This window comes from Vipera berus (assembly GCF_964194415.1).
Source record: "Vipera berus genome assembly, chromosome: 3".
In the NCBI taxonomy this organism is placed as follows: Eukaryota; Metazoa; Chordata; class Lepidosauria; order Squamata; family Viperidae; genus Vipera; species Vipera berus.
Window position 1 is genome coordinate 70,186,877 of NC_138204.1, and position 21,312 is coordinate 70,208,188.

Below are 21,312 nucleotides of genomic sequence, written 5' to 3' on the forward strand. Positions count from 1 at the left end.
TATGTTACATGACCATGATTTGTGATGTTTTTTGTCAGTTTCTGGGGAAAAAACTCCTTCAGAAGAATGGGTTCACACTTATGACCATGACATTTGCTTAATGACCACCACACAATCTGGTCATTGGGTCCCTCAAATTATGACCATAACTATTTATGACTAGAAATCTGGTCCCAATTGCAGTCATAAGTTGATGACTACCTGTATATCCGTTACGTTTATCTATATTCTGTCTTCTCCAAGTAAAATTGCCTGGTCACACTTATTCTCTCTTAATTTTCTAAATTGAAAATTTGTACATTTGACACCAATACATTACAATCTGTTCTACAATCTCCTGATTGGATTGTGTTTCGGTATCTTTTTTTTCCAATTAAAAAATCTGTTTTCCTTTGTGTGTGTGTGTGATGCTGTGCATCTATTGATGTCCATAAGTTACTTGAAACAGCTGTTGGCAATAAACCAACAGTTCTCCTTGCAAAATGTATTTCCTGCAGATTATACTGACCGGAGTTGCTTTTTGTAAGATGGGTGATGATATACATGTGATCAATAAATATTATGTTTATCCACTTGTATATTATTATTGCTGGAAAGCATATTAAATCTTTTCTCGGAAATCAAAGCTTAGCTGAGAATACACTCAGTGATTCATTTTTCTTGCCTACATGCTAAAAAAGGTAGGAGATAAAATGTTGTCCTAAAAGTTTCCCTTTCATCAAAGGATTTTTACCCTATCAAATTAACATGTAAAAAGAATTATGTGAGTTTCTTGCTCATAGGTTGTCTATGAGCAGGAAAGGACTTTATAAAACATTCTGGATGTATAATTTAATAATTTTCTATTCAAAGCTTATATGTATAATTTGTAACGTGTAACTTGAAAACTGGTGGATCCTGAGTGGGATGTTTCCCCCCCCAATGTTTGGTTCTGTAATGTATTATTCTATTTTAATTGTCTGATTGCGTGCCACCCAGAATCAGACTGTCAGTATATACTGTAAATAAATAATCCAATCCATGACTAATATGAATGCTGTTTTAGGGTAAGGGTTACTTTATTTGAGGATTTTAGATATTATGTGGAACCCAGATTTACAGTAAAATAAGAATATATTTAATTACTCTAGTTTCTCAAGGTTACAGCTGTCTGTTTTGGAAGATTTGATTGTCCAAACTGCTACAAGAAATGATGCATTTATTTTCTGATAATATTGGCCCTTTTGAAATATTAATATTAAATGGGCAAAAAACCCCATAAAATCTACAGTTCCAGGAACCACCATGTAGTTCCAATATGATGCAAGTAATGTAGCATTTGCATTTTAAAGAAGAAATAGCTGATAAACAATATAAAATACATTTCAAATCTTTGGCACATATATCAATTTATCTCTCTCCCTACTGCAGATGGAATCCTTTGTGGACTCCAAGGCTTCCTTTCTGCAAAATGTTCAACAAGAGTTTCAAAATGGATAAAAGCCTGTAAAGGTGATCTATGAGCACAATCGGGACCAGAGTTTCTGTTGCTAAGCAAGGCGGTTGTTAAATGAATCGCACCCAGTTTCACATCCTTTTTTTGCCAGCATTTTAAAGCAAATCACTGCAGTTGTTAAGTAACTCATGCGGTTGTTAAACGAATCTGACATCCCCTGACTTTGCTTGTCAAAAGCTAGCTCTGAATGTTGCAAATGGCAAACATAGGACTCTGGGATACCGGGATACCTCGAGGACCACCTGCTGCCGGCGTCAACTCCCCTCCGCCCTGTGCGTGCCCACAGAGAGGGCCTCCTCAGGGTGCCTCCGGTCAGGGAATGTCGACTGGTGGCCCCCAGGGGGAGGGCCTTCTCTGTGGGTGCCCCGGCACTATGGAACCAACTGCCGGTTGAGCTCCGGATGGCATCGGACCTCCGATCCTTCCGTCGCGGGTTGAAGACCCACTTGTTTGAGTTAGCTGGTCTGGCCTGAAGGGGAATATGGGTTTTTAATTGGTTTTATTTTTTACTATTGCTGTATTTTAATTGGGCATGGTTTAATTCTTTTTTAATTTTTGTACAGTTATTTATATATGCCCTGTGAACCGCCCTGAGTCCCTAGGGAGAAGGGCGGTATAGAAATCCAATAAATGAAATGAATGAAATGAATGCTGCAACCGTCATAAATACATGCTGGTTGCCAAGAACCCGAATTTTGATCATATGATCGTGCTGCTGCTGCAATAAGTGTAAGTGTGAGTCCCAGTTTGAGTCACTTTTTTTCAGTGCCGTTGTAATTTCAAAGAGTAGCTAAATGAATGATTGCAAGTCAAGGAATACCTGCACAGTAGAATCTCTGCTGTACATGTATATTCAGTTTATCCCAGGACTCTCTGTTCTGATAGCTGAAGAACAGGGGATGATATTGAAATAGTTGGGCAAGATTTGGTGCCTTTGAATGGGCACTAAGTTCACATATTTCACAATAATCACTTTAGCTAATCACTTTCACAAACTGTTAATTGCTTTTCAGCTATTAGGAATCTTTGGATCAACTGGGTGAATTTTTCTTCTGTCCTTGCTGAAAGTAATTTTAATTTCAAGTTTAAGAACTTAATTTGTTTTTGAATAAACAGCTAAATAGTGATTAAAACTTTTTTTTTAGAAAGTTAAAAATGCACTAAGGGTCCAGAAATAAGATTTCGGAATTAATTATAAAAATCTTTTCTGTAGGAAAATGCTTTTATTTTGATTTTAAAAAAAAGATTTTAAAAATCGGATGATAGAGGAAACTAAAAAGATTACAATTAAAAGGAGAAAAACACTCAAACATGACATAATTATAAAATGAAGCAAAATATTCTAACATTGGACATATTGAATATCTTTGAAGACTGGTCCCAGAAGTTAATTTTAATAGTGCCTGACTCTGTAGCTAGATTGTGTCTAAAAGATGTTATCAAAGGGGAACAAGTTCTATTTGACAAGATTGAGACTGCATTGAAAATGGATTTAAAAATGACTGCAAGAATGACATACAAAATAAATTGGCTGATGTCTTAAATTTAATTAATTCTTAGTTAATTAAAAAGAATATAGAAACAACAAAGAGAGTGACCTGGATAATTTTCCTGTATTGGATTTACAAAAGAGATTTGTTGAAGCTTTGAAGAATTTTGTAGGAAGGGACAAAAAAAATGAAAAGAAATCAACATTATTTGAAGGAAGTAAAAATCAAGATTATTAGGAAAAAGAGGGAATATAAAGTTGGTTTATTTGATTAAGACCAAATAAGCATATTATCTCTGGTGACCCTTGCTGGATTGCTTTGCTGACATCAGGTCTGAAATGAGGGAGATTTTACAGATATTTTTTAAATAGATAAGAGATGGTTTATGGGAAGAATAGATCATTTGTTGCATTTTAAGAGAAGGTGATAAGTTACTAAAATTGTTTATACTTGTGAAGAAGATGAAAATGGGAAATCACTTTTTTATATATGTTATTTTTCTTTATTGTTTTTATTTTTTTCTTCTTTCCTCTTTCTCTTTTTCCTTTTCTGCTCTATTTACCATTTCCTTTAGTTTTTTTAAAAACTTCATATGAGTTATTAGTGTTGTAATTATAATTCTTAATAAAATTACTATATAAAAAAGATTTCTGTTTTTCCAGAATCCTCATTTCACAAAGGGGAGACCTTCCACTATGGACCCTAACCCTAAAATAATTAAGTAAAAGTCCATGCTACTCATTTATTGGCAGCTACTATTGGGAGCTGGAATTTTGGTAATGAAAATTAGAGAAGCAATTAGTGTATTGATTATTAATGCCAATGCTCAGTTTATCTAAATACCTAATCTGTGGCATCAAGTTTGTAGAGGAAAGGAAGGGGCGATTGTTCAGAAGTAATTGCATAATCTTTCACATTTAGGTAATTTATTTCTCATTTCTGAACAAGCTGTTCTTTGACTGCACTGGTATTATAGCAGAAGAAAGAGACAGAGAGAGAAAAACCCATTTAAATGCATAAGAAGCCTTAGAAATACCTTGGTTAAATGCTCACAGGCTTTTTTCCACCCACAAACAGATATCGGTATAGTGGCAAAGCAGCACCTTGAGAAAGGTCTTTTGGTACCAGATCATGTAATTACACGCGTAATGATGACAGAACTGGAGAAAATGCAAACTCAGCCTTGGTTACTGGATGGTAAGTGATTATTTTTATTTTTAAGGTTAAAACACCAGAAATCCTTTTTTCTGCAACAAATCCTTAGACATTTTACTTAAATATATACTCTATCATGCGGTGCCAATAGCTGATACTACGTTGTACCAGAATTAGACTGAAGCAATATTTTTAGTAGCTGGTAATAAAATAGACAAATAAAAACATACTGAGAGCATCTAGGAACTGAAGATTCTTAGTTTGACTTTTGACAAATATTTATTCATCTATTGCCGTAGATAATTATATACTTATAAATTCTGTTTTGAATATACTGTCATATACTTCTATTTTGCCTCAGTCAAATTGACTTTTAAGAGGCATTTTACAATGCTGTGTAAAATAATAGAGCAAAAAGAGAATAGTGCAATACAATCATAACCAAAAGATATCAAGCTCTTCTCTGTTTTTAGGACAGGTGTTATAACAACATTCTTTTTTTTTTATCAGGTGTGTCTAAACACCAGAGAATGCACCAATTGTGCCTCTTTGGATAAGCTATTCCATATCAACCCCCCCTTCTCCAAAAATGCTTGTTTCCATTAGGGCCTTCTCTGAAAGTTCTGTTAGTTGGGGACCATCAGCATGTCCTCTCTGATAGAATATATTGGATAGGAAGCTTTCATTTGGAATTTTGAGGTATGGTTCTGTCCCATGCTTGGGTCTGACCTGAACTGAAGAGACTAAGTAATCATCTCCTTCAAAGGTCATTTGCAGTTGTCACCTCCAGTCTTCTCCAACATCTTCCCCCAAAATGGAAGTTGTAATTGTGGTTGCAAAACACAACCCTTTGGCTTCTTCTTCTTTTAAATTAATTCAGTTAGATGTGTCTTTTAGGAGCTTAAGGGAGTGTATTTTTCTCTATTACAGTGACCCTTAATGAGATAGATTCAAAGAAAGTGCCTAGCCCAAATTTACCCAGTGAGTTTCCAATCCTGAAGGTAGATTCCCTACTTCTAAACCAGTGGTTCTCCGACTAGAACCCAAGATCAAACATTATGATCTTGAGACCTAGTTGTGGATGATGATTGAGGACTCCAAAGTGCTTTGGTTTATGTGGGCTGTATCTCTTGATTTTTACTCTATTATAAATTAAAATTGAGAAATTTTTAAATATTTGATTTTGTTGACTCTCTAAAAGAGTCTCAGGGACCCCCCCAAGTGTCCCCAGCCCACATTTTGAAAACCACTGTTCTGGATCTTAACCACAAAAATATGTTAGCTGTCTTCTCTTCCACCTAGAAGTGGTATATCAATATCTTGTTTATCCCCAATGCTTGGGAATGTGACTACCGTAAGCTGTCAGATTCCTTGATCTGCCTTCTGTAACATGAAACAGTGCGCCCTTCATGTGTTCCTAGAGCGTGACAAGTAGCAACTGGTAGGTAGGAGGAGGGAACAGAGCCAAGATACATTGCTTATAATGATATCATTTTATGCTATCAACATTATTAGTGATAGCTCACTTTGGCTGATTTGAATCTTGAATTTTAAAAGGAGAAACCTCACCCATTTTCTTTTTTAAAAAAAAACAACACAGCTTTATTTGACTATAGATAATTTGAAGCTTCAACAAATTACTGTAGGGAAATTAGACAAACTGGACTGCAGAATCCTGATTCTGTCTTTATTTTAAAAAAAGAGTTCTTTAAAAAATGGAATAAATTTATTTTTCAAGAGTAGTATTGGCCCATGTATAGAATAGAAGCAACCTTAAATAAAAAAGTGTTAAGTTGCTGTCTCAGGCTACCTAAACCAATTAAAACTGAGAGCTCCTGGTGTCTTAGTGGGAAGATTCCTTCCACATATATTTAGACAATGGGCGTAAGAGCCGCTTGTCATGTAGAAAAAAAAGCTTTGCAGGCATGTGAACCAAATTCTCTTTCAATTCAGACAAATGAGCTGATGTGATGCTAATTCATTCTTAAACTGCAAGCCCTCATATCACTTAAAAATATTAATCAGAGGCTGTCTGGTACTGTTAAAGAAATCTGTGCACTCTTTAACTAAGCCATGGGTAATAATGGGCTTCAGGTCGTGGCTTTGGGGAGGTAGGTGATTTTTTCCCTGTCTGTGAAAGACAGTAGAAATGGCCATGTGAAGCCCAGGATAATTAATGGAAAATGGGGAGAATCCAACTCAGTTTCAAACTGATATCAGTTGATGAAATGATGCTTCTATCAAAGTGGTTTATAGCTCTGAGCCTGAATATGCTTTGTGCATGCTTATGGTTAATTAATAGTTACCTTTCCCCCCTTTTTAAAATTAGAATACAGAACTGGGGCACTTACTTATTTTATTTAAAGCATTCATATAGCCACCCATTTTCCAGCCCAACTCTTGAGTAGCTCCCAGTCATAAGTTAAAACAACATATAAAGTCAAATGAAAATTATAAATCTTAAACAGGTTGAAATAAAACATTAAAAACAACAGTTGACTTGAAACACACTATCGTCAGTGAAATACTGTAGCTGATGGGAAATGTTCCCATGTTGCCCTCTTGCTATATAATGAAACCAGTGTAGGCTTGAGGTCCTGGGAATTGATGTACATGGCTTGCAACATTTTTGTGAAAGAAGGTGTTGTTCTCTTATGAATGACTTAGATTAATACATGATTTCCCTATGTAGTAATTCACACTGTTTTCAGAAAAAGGCATAAATGAGTCAAATGTGCTGGTGGTAAAAGAAAGCTGTGTGTATTTATAAGAGAAAAAGGAAAACATGTTTATTTTGTTTCATATTTCCTTGCCATCTTGGTTCTTTCAATAGTTGTCTCCTTTATGCATATGTAGACAAAAGGGACCATTTTACACAGATAGGAAAAGGCAAAGCATCCTCTAAAATATTTGAATGTTCTAGAACTCAAAGATGTCACTAAATTCAACTTAAAATATAAGCCAGTATAAGATTATAACCTTTGAATTTATGCCACACATTTGCTTGATTGAATGCAAACCATAAGTTACTTTTGCCTTTTTCTGAAGAATAAAGAGCCTAATGCTACTGTCTATTTTTAGGGAGGTGTCATTGTAAATAGTTAACTGCTTGGCCACTGATAAATTTGTAAAGCACACGCAGTCAGAATTGCTCAGATTCATTGAACTTCTGATTACTCATAGGCAGATTCTTTCATAGATGTTAGATCACCATTTTGTCATATTATGTGGGAATTTTTCTGCCTTGTGAACTTTGAAGAAGTAGAATGGGTTCTCTTCCACATGCAGTTTGGATTTTACTCATCCTGGCTGCTGCCAAAAAATGGATGGAGAAGTGATCACTTGAATCCATGAGATTGTTAATACTGGTATCTTTTTACTTCCTTAAAGGAGCCTCCCCTAAAGCAGGCTAAAGCTATCTCTTGATCTAGATTCCCGATAACTATTCTTCCAGTCTCCAAACTTCTCTTTTTGCCTCAGTGCTTATTGGCTACATTTTAAATTGTTACTTTATATGCTTTATTTAGGTTTTATTGGGTGCATTCATGCTGTGGCCATTTTAGAGCAGCCTTGTGTGTGATATGTAAGCATTGTAAATACATGCTAATAAATACATGGTAATAAATGTAATAAATAACAGGAATTACAGGTTATCCCTGAGTTACGAGTGTTTCCTAAGCGCACGTTTGAAATTATGTTATAAGCGCCCTCTTGTGTTTATGAAAAAGTCCCGAAATTACAAATGTTGCTGCACCACGACACTCGTTCACCCTTACAAATGACCACAGTGGCACTGCAACATTCACCCTGGCTATTCCCTCTCTCCACCTGCCATTGGTCCCCCTAGGCACTAGGCCTTGGATACTCGCCTTGCAAAGATCGAGATCCTTTGCTTTCTTGGCTGCTCCAGGCCTTTGGTGGGTTTGCAAAGAATGGAGGCCTAAAGTAATGAAAGATCATGTGAGATCAGTTGCAGGAGATCTTGCATGACCTCACAGTACTTTAAGCCTCTGTTCTTTGCAACAGAGAACAGAACCAAAGCTGGGGGAAGCTTCCACGTGCCTCCAGAGGCCCAATCTGGGAATGGAAGGCTTTTCTGTGCTGCTGCTGCCCAGAAAGGAGGTAGGGGGGTGCTTCCGTGGAACTCCAGAGGTCCGTTCTGGGCCTCGGAGGCTTCCTATAGGCCTCCGAGGCCCAGAACAGAGGCTGGGGGAGGCTTTTGCATGCCTTCAGAGGAGGCCCAGAATGGAGGCCATGGGCAGCAGCCATGTGCTTCTGGAGGTCCATTCTGGGCCTTGGAGGCCTCCCTCTGCTCTTGCCAGGAGCAGAGAAAGAAACAGGCTGGAGAAGAAACAGATCTTTACAAGGTGAGTCAGCATGGCAGGATGGGCAGGGGAGCAATTGTGGGGACCCCAGGGGAGGGAGCATGAGATATCTCAGTGAGGGCTTGGGTATTCTGAAGCAGATGGCCTGTTCCATCACTCGCGCCCCCCACCTCCGTCCTTCCTCACCCTAAGATACCTCATGTTCACGTAACAAACTGCACATTCCCCCACATTTTAAATTTGCGAATGCGTGGTGAAAACTGGGAGTGAATCGTGTTCCTTCAGTACATTTGTAACTCGAGGAGTACCTGTACTATATTAAGGCTAAAAAATATTGGGTTTTTTGTTAACATTCTGAGCTCATTCTGCAATTTATTATTTCTAATTCACTTTTTCATATAGGTTTTCCAAGGACATTGGGTCAAGCTGAAGCACTTGACAGGATATGTGAACTGGATCTAGTGATAAGTTTGAATATCCCATTTGAGACTCTTAAAGACCGACTTAGTGCTCGTTGGATTCACCCAGCAAGTGGCAGAGTATATAATATGGAATTCAATCCACCTCAAATCCATGTAAGATAATGAACTATGACTTGATAAGAGGAAGGGGTAGGCATTCAGATAATTCAGTATCCTTTGCCTTGTATTTTCTAGACAGGGTTACACTGACAGGTTTACATAGTTAGATTACATAAATGAAAGAGGAACAAAAACAGTGGGAATCTCAACTGGGGGAGGGAGGCAGGGCAGGGGGAATAAAGTAGGGCCAGCTGAATGTCCAGCTCTCTCTAGAAATGATTTTGAAATACAGGTAGTCCTTTATTTAATGACTGTTTTGTTTAGCAACCATTTGAAGTTAGCAAGGTACTTAAAAATAATTTTATGACAGGCCCACACACCTATGACCATCATAGCATCCCTCACATGACCATGATTTGGGCGCTTATCAACCAGTACGCATTGTCGCAGCATCCTACATTCACATGGTTTCCATTTTTATGCTTCATATCTGGCTACTGATAAGTAGCCTTAATGGACTAGCCAGCAATACTATAAAATCACAAGTTGTGGTCACATGATGTCTTAATGTCCATGGATGATTTGTTTAATGATCACTGATGTCTCATGTAACCCATGTTATTTAGTGATGGAGTTGCCAGTGAGTTAAGCAAGGACAATCTGTGCTACTTAATGATTATCTGGCAGTATGCTGCTGATTTCTGTTAAACAGACAAACAGCCTTTGATCAAAGGCCCTTAGATCACAAGAGACACAGATCATCCTAGTGATGGGAAAGAGACTTCAGACTTCAGCAGCAGTCTAGGGGGAGTACTGACTGCCACAGCCTGCTGATGGCTTAACAGAATTTATCTGTGCCTAGCTCGGATGCCTAGCTTCTAAAGACTGCCTTATGTGACTACTCTGTTGATTTCAGCAGGCTGCTGCAGGACTGTCTTTACCCAAATCACACCAGTCAGCTAAATATTAATTCCAATCATTGGAAGGGGTTTGTATATCTGTATATATCTCCTAAACAGCTCGCACTGGGTAGAGTTAAAAAGAGATTCCAAAACTTACATTCAAGAATATCTCTATACATGTCATCCCCATAGACTCAAGTGCAGAAAAAGGGTAAAATTTCAGTCAGAAATATAGGGAATTGTGACCTTCATATTTGGGGAGATGAGCTATTAATCTTATTGAAGCCTAATGAATGGTGTAAATTAGGAAGTGTGTCTTTTTTTTCCCCTCTCAAGAGGTAAGGACCAATGGGAGCAAACTCTTAAGATGTAACAAGACTGTTTGGCAATGGAAAGACTAGTCATTGGGCAAGAGATAGAACTGACAGGCATTTAAAACTTACAGTTTCCCACACAGTGTAATTCACACAGTGTAATTCACATATTTTAAACAGGGTATTGATGACATTACTGGTGAACCATTAATCCAACGAGAAGATGATAAACCTGAAGCTGTTGCTGCTAGACTAAGAAAATACAAAGATGCTGCAAAGCCTGTAATGGAATTGTACAAGTGAGTTGGAATCCAAACAACATACAAACAATTTTTAAAATAATACAAGAAAAGGCATGGAGTGTGTCAATAGATTTTTATTTTTTAAATAATATTTTATTAAAATTTAAAGATACAGAAATAAAAAACTAATATAAGTTAAGAAACACATAAAAGTAAAATTAAAAGTTCAGAGAGAATTGTTTTTGTTAGAAAAATAAATAATAGTAACATCGCCAATTAAAGAAGAAAAAGGAAAAAAGATATATAAAGAAATGATTTCTCACTTAAGAATATTCTCTATGCTTCTCTCTGCTGTGGACATACTTCAAATTATATAAACTTTACTGCTTCTCCCAGAAGAAGGAAGCTGAAGCCACCAGCCTGAGGATGACGGATGGGATTCCGTCGAAACGTTGCTTTTACACCTTCAATTCTACGTGGGGAAAAACCCGAATGACCAAAGATCCATATATATATATATATATGAAAGCAGTAGTTGGTATGGTTTATTAGTATCTGCATTAATTGCAAAATATGGCAACCTAGATAGGTTTTAAGAAATACTTTGTATTGCAATATACAAATTATTTTTTATGTTTAAAACTAGATGAAAGTCATGGGATACAGTACAAATAGTTTTGGATAACACAAACTTTACTGAATAATATTTTCCCTTCCTTCTGTTATTCTACATCAATTGACATGTAAATATATGTCCAGATGGAAAATAGTTTCACACTGAAGTATCTCATTCGAAAGGTCCTTTATTTTCGTAGTTCAGTTACAAACACGTTATCTCGTTCACAACCTAGAAGACCTCTGGGAATACAGTTAATGGCTTAATCATGATTACACACAGTTTGTATTCAACAGTTGCTAAAAGGCTTACATAATTAATACAACTGAAATGAGAATTAGCAGTTGATCATTCAAGTATATTTCAATTGATTCTACAATGCGGTCTTGTGCTAATTGAACTGTTTGAATAAAAGATTAAATTAATGCAGTTTTTAGATTCTGGATTTAATGGTCCAATGCCCCCTTTTTAGAATGTAATGTGTATTACCACATTTTCAAGGAAGTTGAATAAAAATTTATGTGTTTCGCGGTCCTCTTCCTGATAGATTGAGATTGATCCTAGGTATCTATTCTCAAATCCTACCATATAGGTATTGCTGCTTTAAAATGGTGTAAATAGTGCAAGATTTTTTTTTATAATGATCAAGTTAAGTGAGAAGATGAAGGAAACATGAATTAACAGTTTAGTGTGTAGTATCTTTTTTATTACCTATTTTTTTGTTTTGTAAAAAATATTTAAATTTATAACACAAACTTATATGTAAAGTTCAAAATGCCATGTTTCATAAAAGAAAAAATCCAAGCAAAACTAACAAAAAAGATAGAAACAAAAAAATAAGGGTTTGAGATATGTCTACTTGTCCAATATAAAAAAAATTATGAATTTATTCAAATCATTACTATTCATATTTTAAACACTAAGCTAAACTTGGATAATAAAATCATATTTTCAGAACTTGACTCTACTGAAACGAAACTAATTGCAAAACAGAGTTGACCAATATAATAGAACCAATAAATTAGTAAATAATAAGAAACTAGTGCACAGACATCTTTCCTGGGGGACAGTATCACTTTCTTTGCAACAGTTGTCAGACTTTATTTGGAGTTCTTCACAAATTGATGCATTCTAATTCTTTGCAGTTTTGTTTAATATATTAATATTTCTGCACCTCAAGGTGCTTGGATCTTCTTCAACATCATCATCTATAAGGAATTCAAGTAGGGAATTCAGACATAACATGCAACTAAAGCACAGACTGACAAAGTTTATACTCGTATATTTTTATTGGTTATTTTTAATTCTTTAGTCTCTTAGTGATATTAGCAATAGCACTTAGATTATATGCCACTTCATATTGCTTTACTATCTAAGCAGTTTACATAATCAACATAGTGCCCCCAATAACCTGGGTCCTCTTTTTATCAACATTGGAAGGATAGAAGGCTGAGTTAACCTTGAGCCAGTCAGGATCAAACTCCTGCAGTGAGCAGTGAGTTAGCCTGCAATATACTGCATTCTAACCACTGGACCATAGTTCTTGGTGCCATTCCTTTCCATGTATTACCTGATTTTACATTCAACTGTGAGGTTACAATACAATATACTGTAAATGCAGTTTTACTTGCAGATTTTAGCGAGTAGTGATTTTACATTTGGTTAGCTATTTTTAATTGTTTTTTGTTATTTATTTATTTAATTAGTTTTCTATACCGCCCTATTCCTGAAGGACTCAGGGCGGTTTACAGGGCAATATTTAAAAGACAATATAAAATTAAGATAAAAAATAGAATTAAAAAGAAATAAATTAATTAATAGCCCAACAATAAAACAATGTTAAAAACGTGAAACTAAAAACCCCCTCAGTCCAGGCCAGATAGATCGAAAAGCCAGGTTTTCAGGTCCCGGCGAAACGAGCACAGGTCAGGGGCAGTCCGGAGTTCCACAGGTAAACCATTGCAAAGGGCAGGCGTGCCCACAGAGAATGCCCTCCCTCTGGGGATCACCCGCCGGCATTCCCTGACCGGTGGCACCCTAAGGAGACCCTCCCTATGGGAGCGCACAGGACGATGGGAAGTTGATGCTGGCAGCAGGTGCTCCCTAAGATAAACCAGGCCCATGCCATTTAGGGCTTTATAGGTCATCACCAGCACCTTGAATCTCACCCGGAGGGCAACTGGAAGCCAATGCAGCTCGCAGAGAAGAGGTGTTACACGGGAGTATCGGGAGACTCCCATCACAACTCGCACGGCTGCATTCTGCACCAGCTGAAGCCTCCGAGTGGTCCTCAAGGGCAGCCCCATGTAGAGAGCATTGCAGTAGTCTAACCGGGAGGTCACGAGCACATGAGTGACTGTGCCTAGGGCATCTTGGTCCAGATAGGGCCGCAACTGGCGCACCAGGCGAACCTGGGCATGGGTCCGGATTACCTACGGCAACACCTGCTGCCAGCGTCAACCTCCCTCCGTCCAGTGCGCTCCCACAGAGAGGGCCTCCTCAGGGTGCCACCGGTCAGAGAATGTCGACTGGTGGCCCCCAGGGGGAGGGCATTCTCTGTGGGCGCGCCAGACCTGTGGAACCGCTTACCGGTTGAGCTCCGGATGGCCCCTGACCTTCGCTCCTTCCGACGTGATCTAAAAACTTATTTATTTGAACAAGCCGGCCTGGTCTGATGGGTTTGGGGTTTGGGGTTTTAACATGGATTTTAACTAATGTATTATATCGGGCATAATTATTTAATGTTTTTAACTTTTGTATTTCGTATTTTAATATTTATTGCCCTGTACACTGCCCTGAGTCCTTCAGGAGAAGGGTGGTATAAAAATTTAATAAATATAAATATATAAATATAAAAGCTCCCCTGGTCACGGCTCCTATATGATCTTCCAAACTGAGCCGTGAATCCAGGAGAACACCCAAGTTGCAAGCCCTATCAACGGGGGGTAACACCTCACCCCCCATAGTTAACGATGGACAAAACTGGTTCTCCTGAGATGCCAGTATGCACAGCCACTCAGTCTTGGCAGGATTGAGTTGAAGCCTGTTTCTCCCCATCCAAACCCGGACCGCCTCCAGGCAATGGGACATCATGTCGAGGGCATCACTGGGTTGGTTCGGGGTGGAAAGAAAAAGCCCGAAACCACGAATGAGCTCACCCAGCGGCTTCATATAGATGTTGAACAAGAGGGGAGAGAGAACCGACCCCTGAGGGACTCCACAAACAAGAGGCCTCGGGGCGGATCTCTGCCCTCCCGTCAACACCGACTGCGAGCGGCCCAGGAGGTAGGAAGAGAACCACCGTAAAACGGTGCCTCCCACTCCCAACTCCCTGAGACGCCGCAGTAGGATACCATGGTCGATGGTATCAAAAGCTGCTGAGAGATCTAACAAGACTAGGACAGAGGAACATCCGCTGTCCCGAGCCCGCCAGAGATCATTCACCAGCACGACCAATGCCGTCTCTGTGCTGTACCCGGGCCTGAAGCCCGATTGATACAGGTCTAGATAATCAGTTTCCTCCAGGAACAAAGCTGATATGCCACCACGCTCTCAACAACCTTCGCTAAAAAGTGAAGGTTGGAGACCGGACGATAGTTATTCAAAATAGCCGGGTCCAGAGCAGGCTTCGTTATTACAGTGAGGGGAAAAATATTTGTTCTCCTGCTGAGATTTATAACTTTTTTGAAATGCATTTTTCTGGATTATTATTTTTTTGTTAATTCTGTTTCTCATTGTTAAAGCTACCATTAAAATTATAGACTGATCATTTCTTTGTCAGCGGGTAAACGTACAAAATCAGCAGGGGATCAAATAATTTTTTCCATCACTGTAAATACTGTAAATACCCTTTTAATATGCCTTTTTATTGGCATTCTGTTCATATCTATAATTCCTGGAATTCAGAACAAGTTGCCTAAAGTCATAAGTAAAATCACTTATCAGTAAAGTAATTATCACCACACTGACAAATATAAAACAGACAGCCCTGTTTTATATTGTTACCTAATCCTTTTGGCTTTTACTAAAGAACACAATAGAACCTGCAATACTGGTTTCCTTAGAACTATTCATTTGCTCACAAAATATCTAATCTCTATTTCAGAAACAGAGGGATTCTTCACTCATTCTCTGGGACAGAGACCAACAAAATCTGGCCTTATGTTTATACTTTGGTGTCTAACAAGATTCCTCCAATCCAAGCAGAAGAAGCTAACTAAGCATCTGTAAAATGGGAATAACAATTTTATGTTGTCGATTTTGGTCTTGTTTATGATGTGCTGTATCTGTGCTCTACTCTTTTTTTAAAGAGTAGCTGTTCTCTCTGATTCTACTGGAGAATAATTGTGGAACTCCATCTTTCAATGATTACTCTGTATGGAATTCTACTTCTTGCCATATAAATATTTGTGCATGGACTTCAAATAATTGTAATTGATATGCAGAGACAGTTACCCCTGAACAGCTCTGTAGAATCCATTGTTCAGTCTCTCCAGCTACTTTTAGATCTTTGTACTTAGTGTGCATTTTCATGGATCCTTAATCTAACACTCCATTTAAATGGAAACACTATTCTAGGTGTATCTTCAGTGCGGTAAGCACTGTGGAAAATACATGCATTATGCAGGTCAAATAAAGTATGTTTTGAGTACTTAAAACACTGAGAAGAATCAAGGTGAATTCAATCTCTTGGTTTGCTAAGAAGACAACCTTAGATAAATATCTGTTATAAAATGCTGCTGTAAAATAAATTTTAAATTTGAGTGGCTTTAGGCCTTTCTTTGTTGAAGAGCAGGCCTGTTCTGATTCTAAGAACAGTTGCACTACATGGTTAATAGTTTTAAAACATTGATTTTATAATATAATACAACCAGTCACTAAAAGTCCCAATTAGCCACCAACCAGGCAAATGATTATGTGGGCAAACATAAGTCAGACTCAGTCTGTTGTTGATGTAATAAGTAGCAAAGATCCATTGCTGTAGACGTGGCAAAATATATATTTGCAGTTGTATGTCTGCATTTTAGAATTTTCCAGGTAACTCTTAAAGCTTGGTCACGTGCAAAAAATGTGTATCAAGAGTATGAAGATTTAATAACAAGAAGGAAGACTTCTGATTTTATTGCCTATATTTCCAGCATCCTCCTCTTTTCCTTACTAAATGTTTCTTCAGTATCTGACTGAGGCTGCAGGTAAGAGAAAGCTTTGGATAAATAAAAACAGAGGAACCTATTCCTTAATATTCACTCTGCTTTTACAATGCTGTTCTTGAGTTTATATGCTGTGAATGGTGCAGTTAATGTGAGTATTGAACATATTCCTGTCAGCTGATTTTAAATAAACGGCTGAATAGATATATTTAACTTTTGGTATGTTTGCTTAAAATTACCTTTTCTCAAGGGATCAATTTCTACTCTGCAATGAATATAAAAAAACCTGAGGCTCTGCTGTAGGAATCTCTACAGATTTTGTGGGGATTCAACATTGTTTTTTGATAGATGGTGCTAATGGTCCTTGTTGGCCCATGCTAAGTCCTCGGGAGAGTTGTCCTAAAAAGGTCTATAGGATATGTAAAAACAGCATAACTTTGCTAAATTATCGCAAGTTGCCTTATTTTATACAGTAGAAAAGGGAGGAGGTGAGGTGGAAATCCATTTAAATGAATTAACTTTTTATGGAATTATTTTCTCTTGATGCTTTTGATATCAAAATTATGCTTTTTGACAGGATAGAATTAACTTCCACATATAACAAAGTAGAACAAAAGTCCTAATTTCTCTAATTAGAGTTGGAGCTTAATGTCATTTTTTCTGCAATGCTACAAACACACATTATACATTAGCTGATAGTTGGGGGGAAATGGCAATTGCAATTAATATTTTCAAAATTGATTGGCAAAGTCCTAGTGTTACTATAGTACATTTCAAACTGTTAACTATTATTAAAGAATCAAGAAGTTTGTATAGTTATTTAACCTTCCTGCATAAGTTTTATGCAGGAAGTTATGCTACTACACAGTTCATTTTTGATCTGAACTGAATTATATAAGCATATTTTTAAGTACACTTACAAGTCTTCCATGATTGGGAAACTTGTTCCATCTATGTCAGTGTAGCATCCATCTAATAGGCCTACTAGAGCTTAGTTGCAATAATTACATGATCACTAGATAACAGCGGATGAAGAAAAATTACAACTCCTAGCTGCCTTCTAGAAGTAGTGCAGATTTTTGAGCCTAGATCTGGTAGCCTTTCCTATGAAGATCTTTATGTTGGACTAGTAATGATATACCACTCATTTTAAAGAACATACATTACTATACTGTATTATATAAGACAATAGAAGGAAATTGGTTTTCATTTTTGTAAGAAATTTATTTTTACACAAAGCATTAAGAGGAAGTATGTCCTATGTCCATACTTGCCCAGGATCAGGTTTTCTTGAGTTCTGTGGATCTCATAAATCAGGGGTGTCAAACTTGCAACGTCATGTGATGTGTTGTGACGTATTGTGACTTTTTTTCCATTGCCGGTAATGGGGTGGGTGCAGTTTCACCATGACGCATCTGGCCTACGGGCCGGCAGTTTGACACCCCTGTCATAAATTGTTATGCATGGTATTGTCCACTTGCCTTTTTAAAATTTGCACACAGATATTGTTACAAATACACTATTTTATTACTTGTTAATTTTGATTTAAAGAAGTACTCTACAATTACTTATGTGTGAGTATGCAAATACAAGTTAGTTATTCACTGTCGCATTGGTTGTTTTCATAGAGCAGTTGAAGTAGAAGCCAAAACATTAAGAGCCATTGCATCACAGTAGAGTATTCTCAAACATTTAAATCACGAAGCTTGAAGTCCATAAGAGTCATGTATATGTCAAACTTGTAATATGATCTACTTCAAAAGCAAAGTCTTACTTTTGGCTGATAGCTACTTCAACATATCACTGCAGCAACCATACTTTCATTTATTACTGCCATTTAACTCTCAAGCATACTGTTGAATTTTTACCTATTTTAATACCTTGAACCTTTAAAATCATTGCTTTTTTAGTCTATGCTGCATTGCCATTTACTCTCATTTTTGAAATTATGTATAAGCATTTATATGAAGCAATGGTTGTTGTCATGTTATTATGGAAACCAGTCCAAGGTTTTTACTTCGTAATGAAAAATATATTGCAGTCTATTTACTAGTTACATATGTTACTAGTATACAAATTAGTTGTTCGCAGTGCTTCAATGTCTTTGATAATTCATTAATTGAAGATTACATATATGTAGGTGCAACCCATCAACTGGATTTTAGCATGACTGGTTTTAGAACTTAAAGAAACAAATTACTCATCACAGTATATATTTGGAAATATAGCTTTTCAAAGGTATTTTGGCATTCTTTTAAAAGACCTTGAAACATTTCCACTAAATCCCATTTAACTCTCACTGTTGGTACTTCAGGGAGTTATTTCTGTGATGCCATCAATAAGTGGAATTCAAAGCATCGCCCCTTTTGCAGTTTTATAAAGTTTAGAAACTTCAACGTAAGCAGCATATTTAAAAGGAAAAGTAAAGGTAAAGGTAAAGTTTCCCCCGCACATGCGTGCTAGTCGTTTCCGACTCTAGGGGCCGGTGCTCATCTCCGTTTCAAAGCCGAAGAGCCAGCGCTTGTCCAAGGACATCTCCGTGGTCATGTGGCCGGCATGACTAGACACCAAAGGCGCACGGAACGCTGTTACCTTCCCACCGTAGTGGTCCCTATTTTTCTACTTGCATTTTTACGTGCTTTCGAACTGCTAGGTTGGCAGAAGCTGGGACGAGTAACAGGCGCTCACTCTGCTACGCGGCACTCGGGATTCGACCCGCCAAACTGCCGACCTTCCGATCGACAAGCTCAGCGTCCTAACCCACTGAGCCACCGCGTCCCTGTGAAAGGAAAAGTAAACCCTGTTAAATATGTATACATTAACTCTTTTGAAGATAACAAAGCATTGGCTATTCATTATTTTTATGTACATTATGATGCACATCACCCAGAATCACTTGTTGAGATGGGCAGCTATAGAAAACAAATCAGTAAAATAATAAGCTTTTAACTGTAGAAGGAAAGTTCATTTCCTCCTAAACTACTCCTGCTCAATGTCTAGTGTAGCCAAGGGATAAATGATAAAATCCTCTCTAGTTTCCAGAGTGTAGACTTCAGTGACAGTTTCTGGAGACAACTCTCTTTGTTGGTTTCTGTGATGGGTTTATACGTTGCACTAAATCACGATATAAAGGCCTGGTTTAAATATCACCAACTCTAAGTCACAATGGGTGAATATCTTAGCCCCAAGCAAGCATTTGGTCTAGCTTTCTACTCTGCCACAAACTTCTTTCTGCTTGTTGTCTAATTAGTATCAGTCTATTATAAACAGGGACCTTAAATGTAGGGCTGGTTATGCACATTTTTCTGTGCTCCAAGCACATAGTGAAAATAGCAGATAACACCACAGTGATTTGTGATTTTCTGAAGAAAGGGTGGACACAGTTCTGATCTTATGTCGACTATTAATTTGAACCAATTCTATATTTCCATCCATTGCCATTCTGTATATTGTATTAGCTTGAAGAAAAATCTTCCAAAGAGACTTGGAAAATGATAAAATAAATTTCATTTGGAAGAATGAAATAGGGGAGTCCAGTACATATATCACTGGATGTTGTGACAGCATATAACTGACCTTTGTTAATCTTGAAAAGCTAACTAGAGTCTGACCTGTTTAATGATTGGACAGGAGATCATCATGATATGGCTGTAGGTTAGTTTGCGAAGTTGGAAAAGCCTGCTGCAAGATAGCAATAGTAACCATCTATATTCCAAGCAAAGTACATGGATATTCCATCAAGTCATCCACTATTGATTTCCCCTGAAGGAGAACATTTACACTTCAACATTGGAGGAGAATGAAAGCACTCTTTTGACTGTAGTTTATAAGTTTTAGAATGTTGACTTGTAAAAGTTATAGGAATGAATCCACTCCAAAATTCGTATTTATGGCAAAGGGGTAATCTGTGAACACATTATATTGCTCTATGAATCTTCTGCAAGTGTATGGAATTAAATGCATCAAAGTATGTTACAAGATTAAAATACCTAGTTGGTGCTGTGAATTGTACACATTCATTCCATATATGGAATATTCAGATGCTACTGTCTTCTTCTGATACCTTTTCCCCAAAATTATTATCTTCTGTAATTTACCATCATTTTCACCTCACAATGTCAGCACCTTACTGTGAATCAGATATGTATTCTAAACTCAGCAATTGTTATATGATGACTGTATGATGATATTATATTGGAACTTAGGTGTTCTTTGGTTAGACAAAGTGTTGCAATCAGTTTTTGTCTAGAATAACATCATGGGAGATGCAGTTTAGTTCTGCATTTCATAGACTTCTCTCCCCTCCCTGCAAATATTCCATATAGTCGCTGTATTAGCATTTGTTGTATGTTAATAAATTATCTTTAATTTAGTCCATGCTGTGAGAAGTGTGTATTGTGTAAATAAGTTAAAGGTTTCACCTATCTTGTTGTGTCCGACTCTAAGGGGCAGTGCTCATTTCTTTTTTCTACCTAAGGGAGCCAGCTTTGTCCAAAGATGCTTCTGTGGTCATGTGGCCGGCGTGACTATATGCCAAGGCCCACGGAATGCTGTTACTTTCCCATTTTAAGTGGTACCTATTTACTTGCATTTGCATGCTTTCAAGCTGCTAGGTTGGCAGGAGCTGGGGCAGGAATGGGAGCTCACCCCATCAGGCAATATTTGGGTGTGGAACTGCCAACCTTCCAGTTGATAATCCCAGTGTCTTAACCGCTAGGCTACCACACTCCTATTATTCGGATAGATGAATGTAATAAAAACAGGCAATGTGATTCCTGTATGCATAGATTATACCTGCAGACCTTTATTTGACAATTGGCCAGTTCTGTCCCTGACTTAAGTTTCAATTTTGATTCAGTTCTTCTAACTAAAAAATAAATGGAAACTTGGTGTGCTTCACCTCAAAAACTGTTTGTTTATAAGAATGCCTCTTGCCATTAGGTTAACCTCCTGGCTATTCCTAGAAAACAAGAACGATGGGAAACTATTAACCAATACCTGGTCTCCAGAAGTGTAACTTTTGGCCCTAAAAAAAAATACAAAAGTAATCTGGAGAAATAAAGATTTTCAGATTCCTTGGAGAGATGGCAGGAAACGAGCTT

General features: G+C 37.5%; 1 protein-coding gene across 3 annotated transcripts in view; it reads left to right on the forward strand.

Annotated features, from left to right (window-relative positions):
* The window catches only part of AK4 (adenylate kinase 4), a 33,579-nt gene extending 14,948 nt beyond the window's left edge, over positions 1–18,631 (forward strand). For all 3 annotated transcript variants that reach the window (XM_081322648.1, XM_081322649.1, XM_081322647.1), the window contains exons 3-6: positions 4,063–4,182; positions 8,868–9,040; positions 10,383–10,501; positions 15,166–18,631. In XM_081322648.1, coding sequence (XP_081178774.1) covers positions 4,063–4,182; positions 8,868–9,040; positions 10,383–10,501; positions 15,166–15,280 — 527 coding nt within the window. In that variant the 3' untranslated portion in view covers positions 15,281–18,631. The remainder of the gene's footprint in view (positions 1–4,062; positions 4,183–8,867; positions 9,041–10,382; positions 10,502–15,165) is intronic.
* The last annotated feature ends 2,681 nt before the right edge of the window (positions 18,632–21,312 follow it).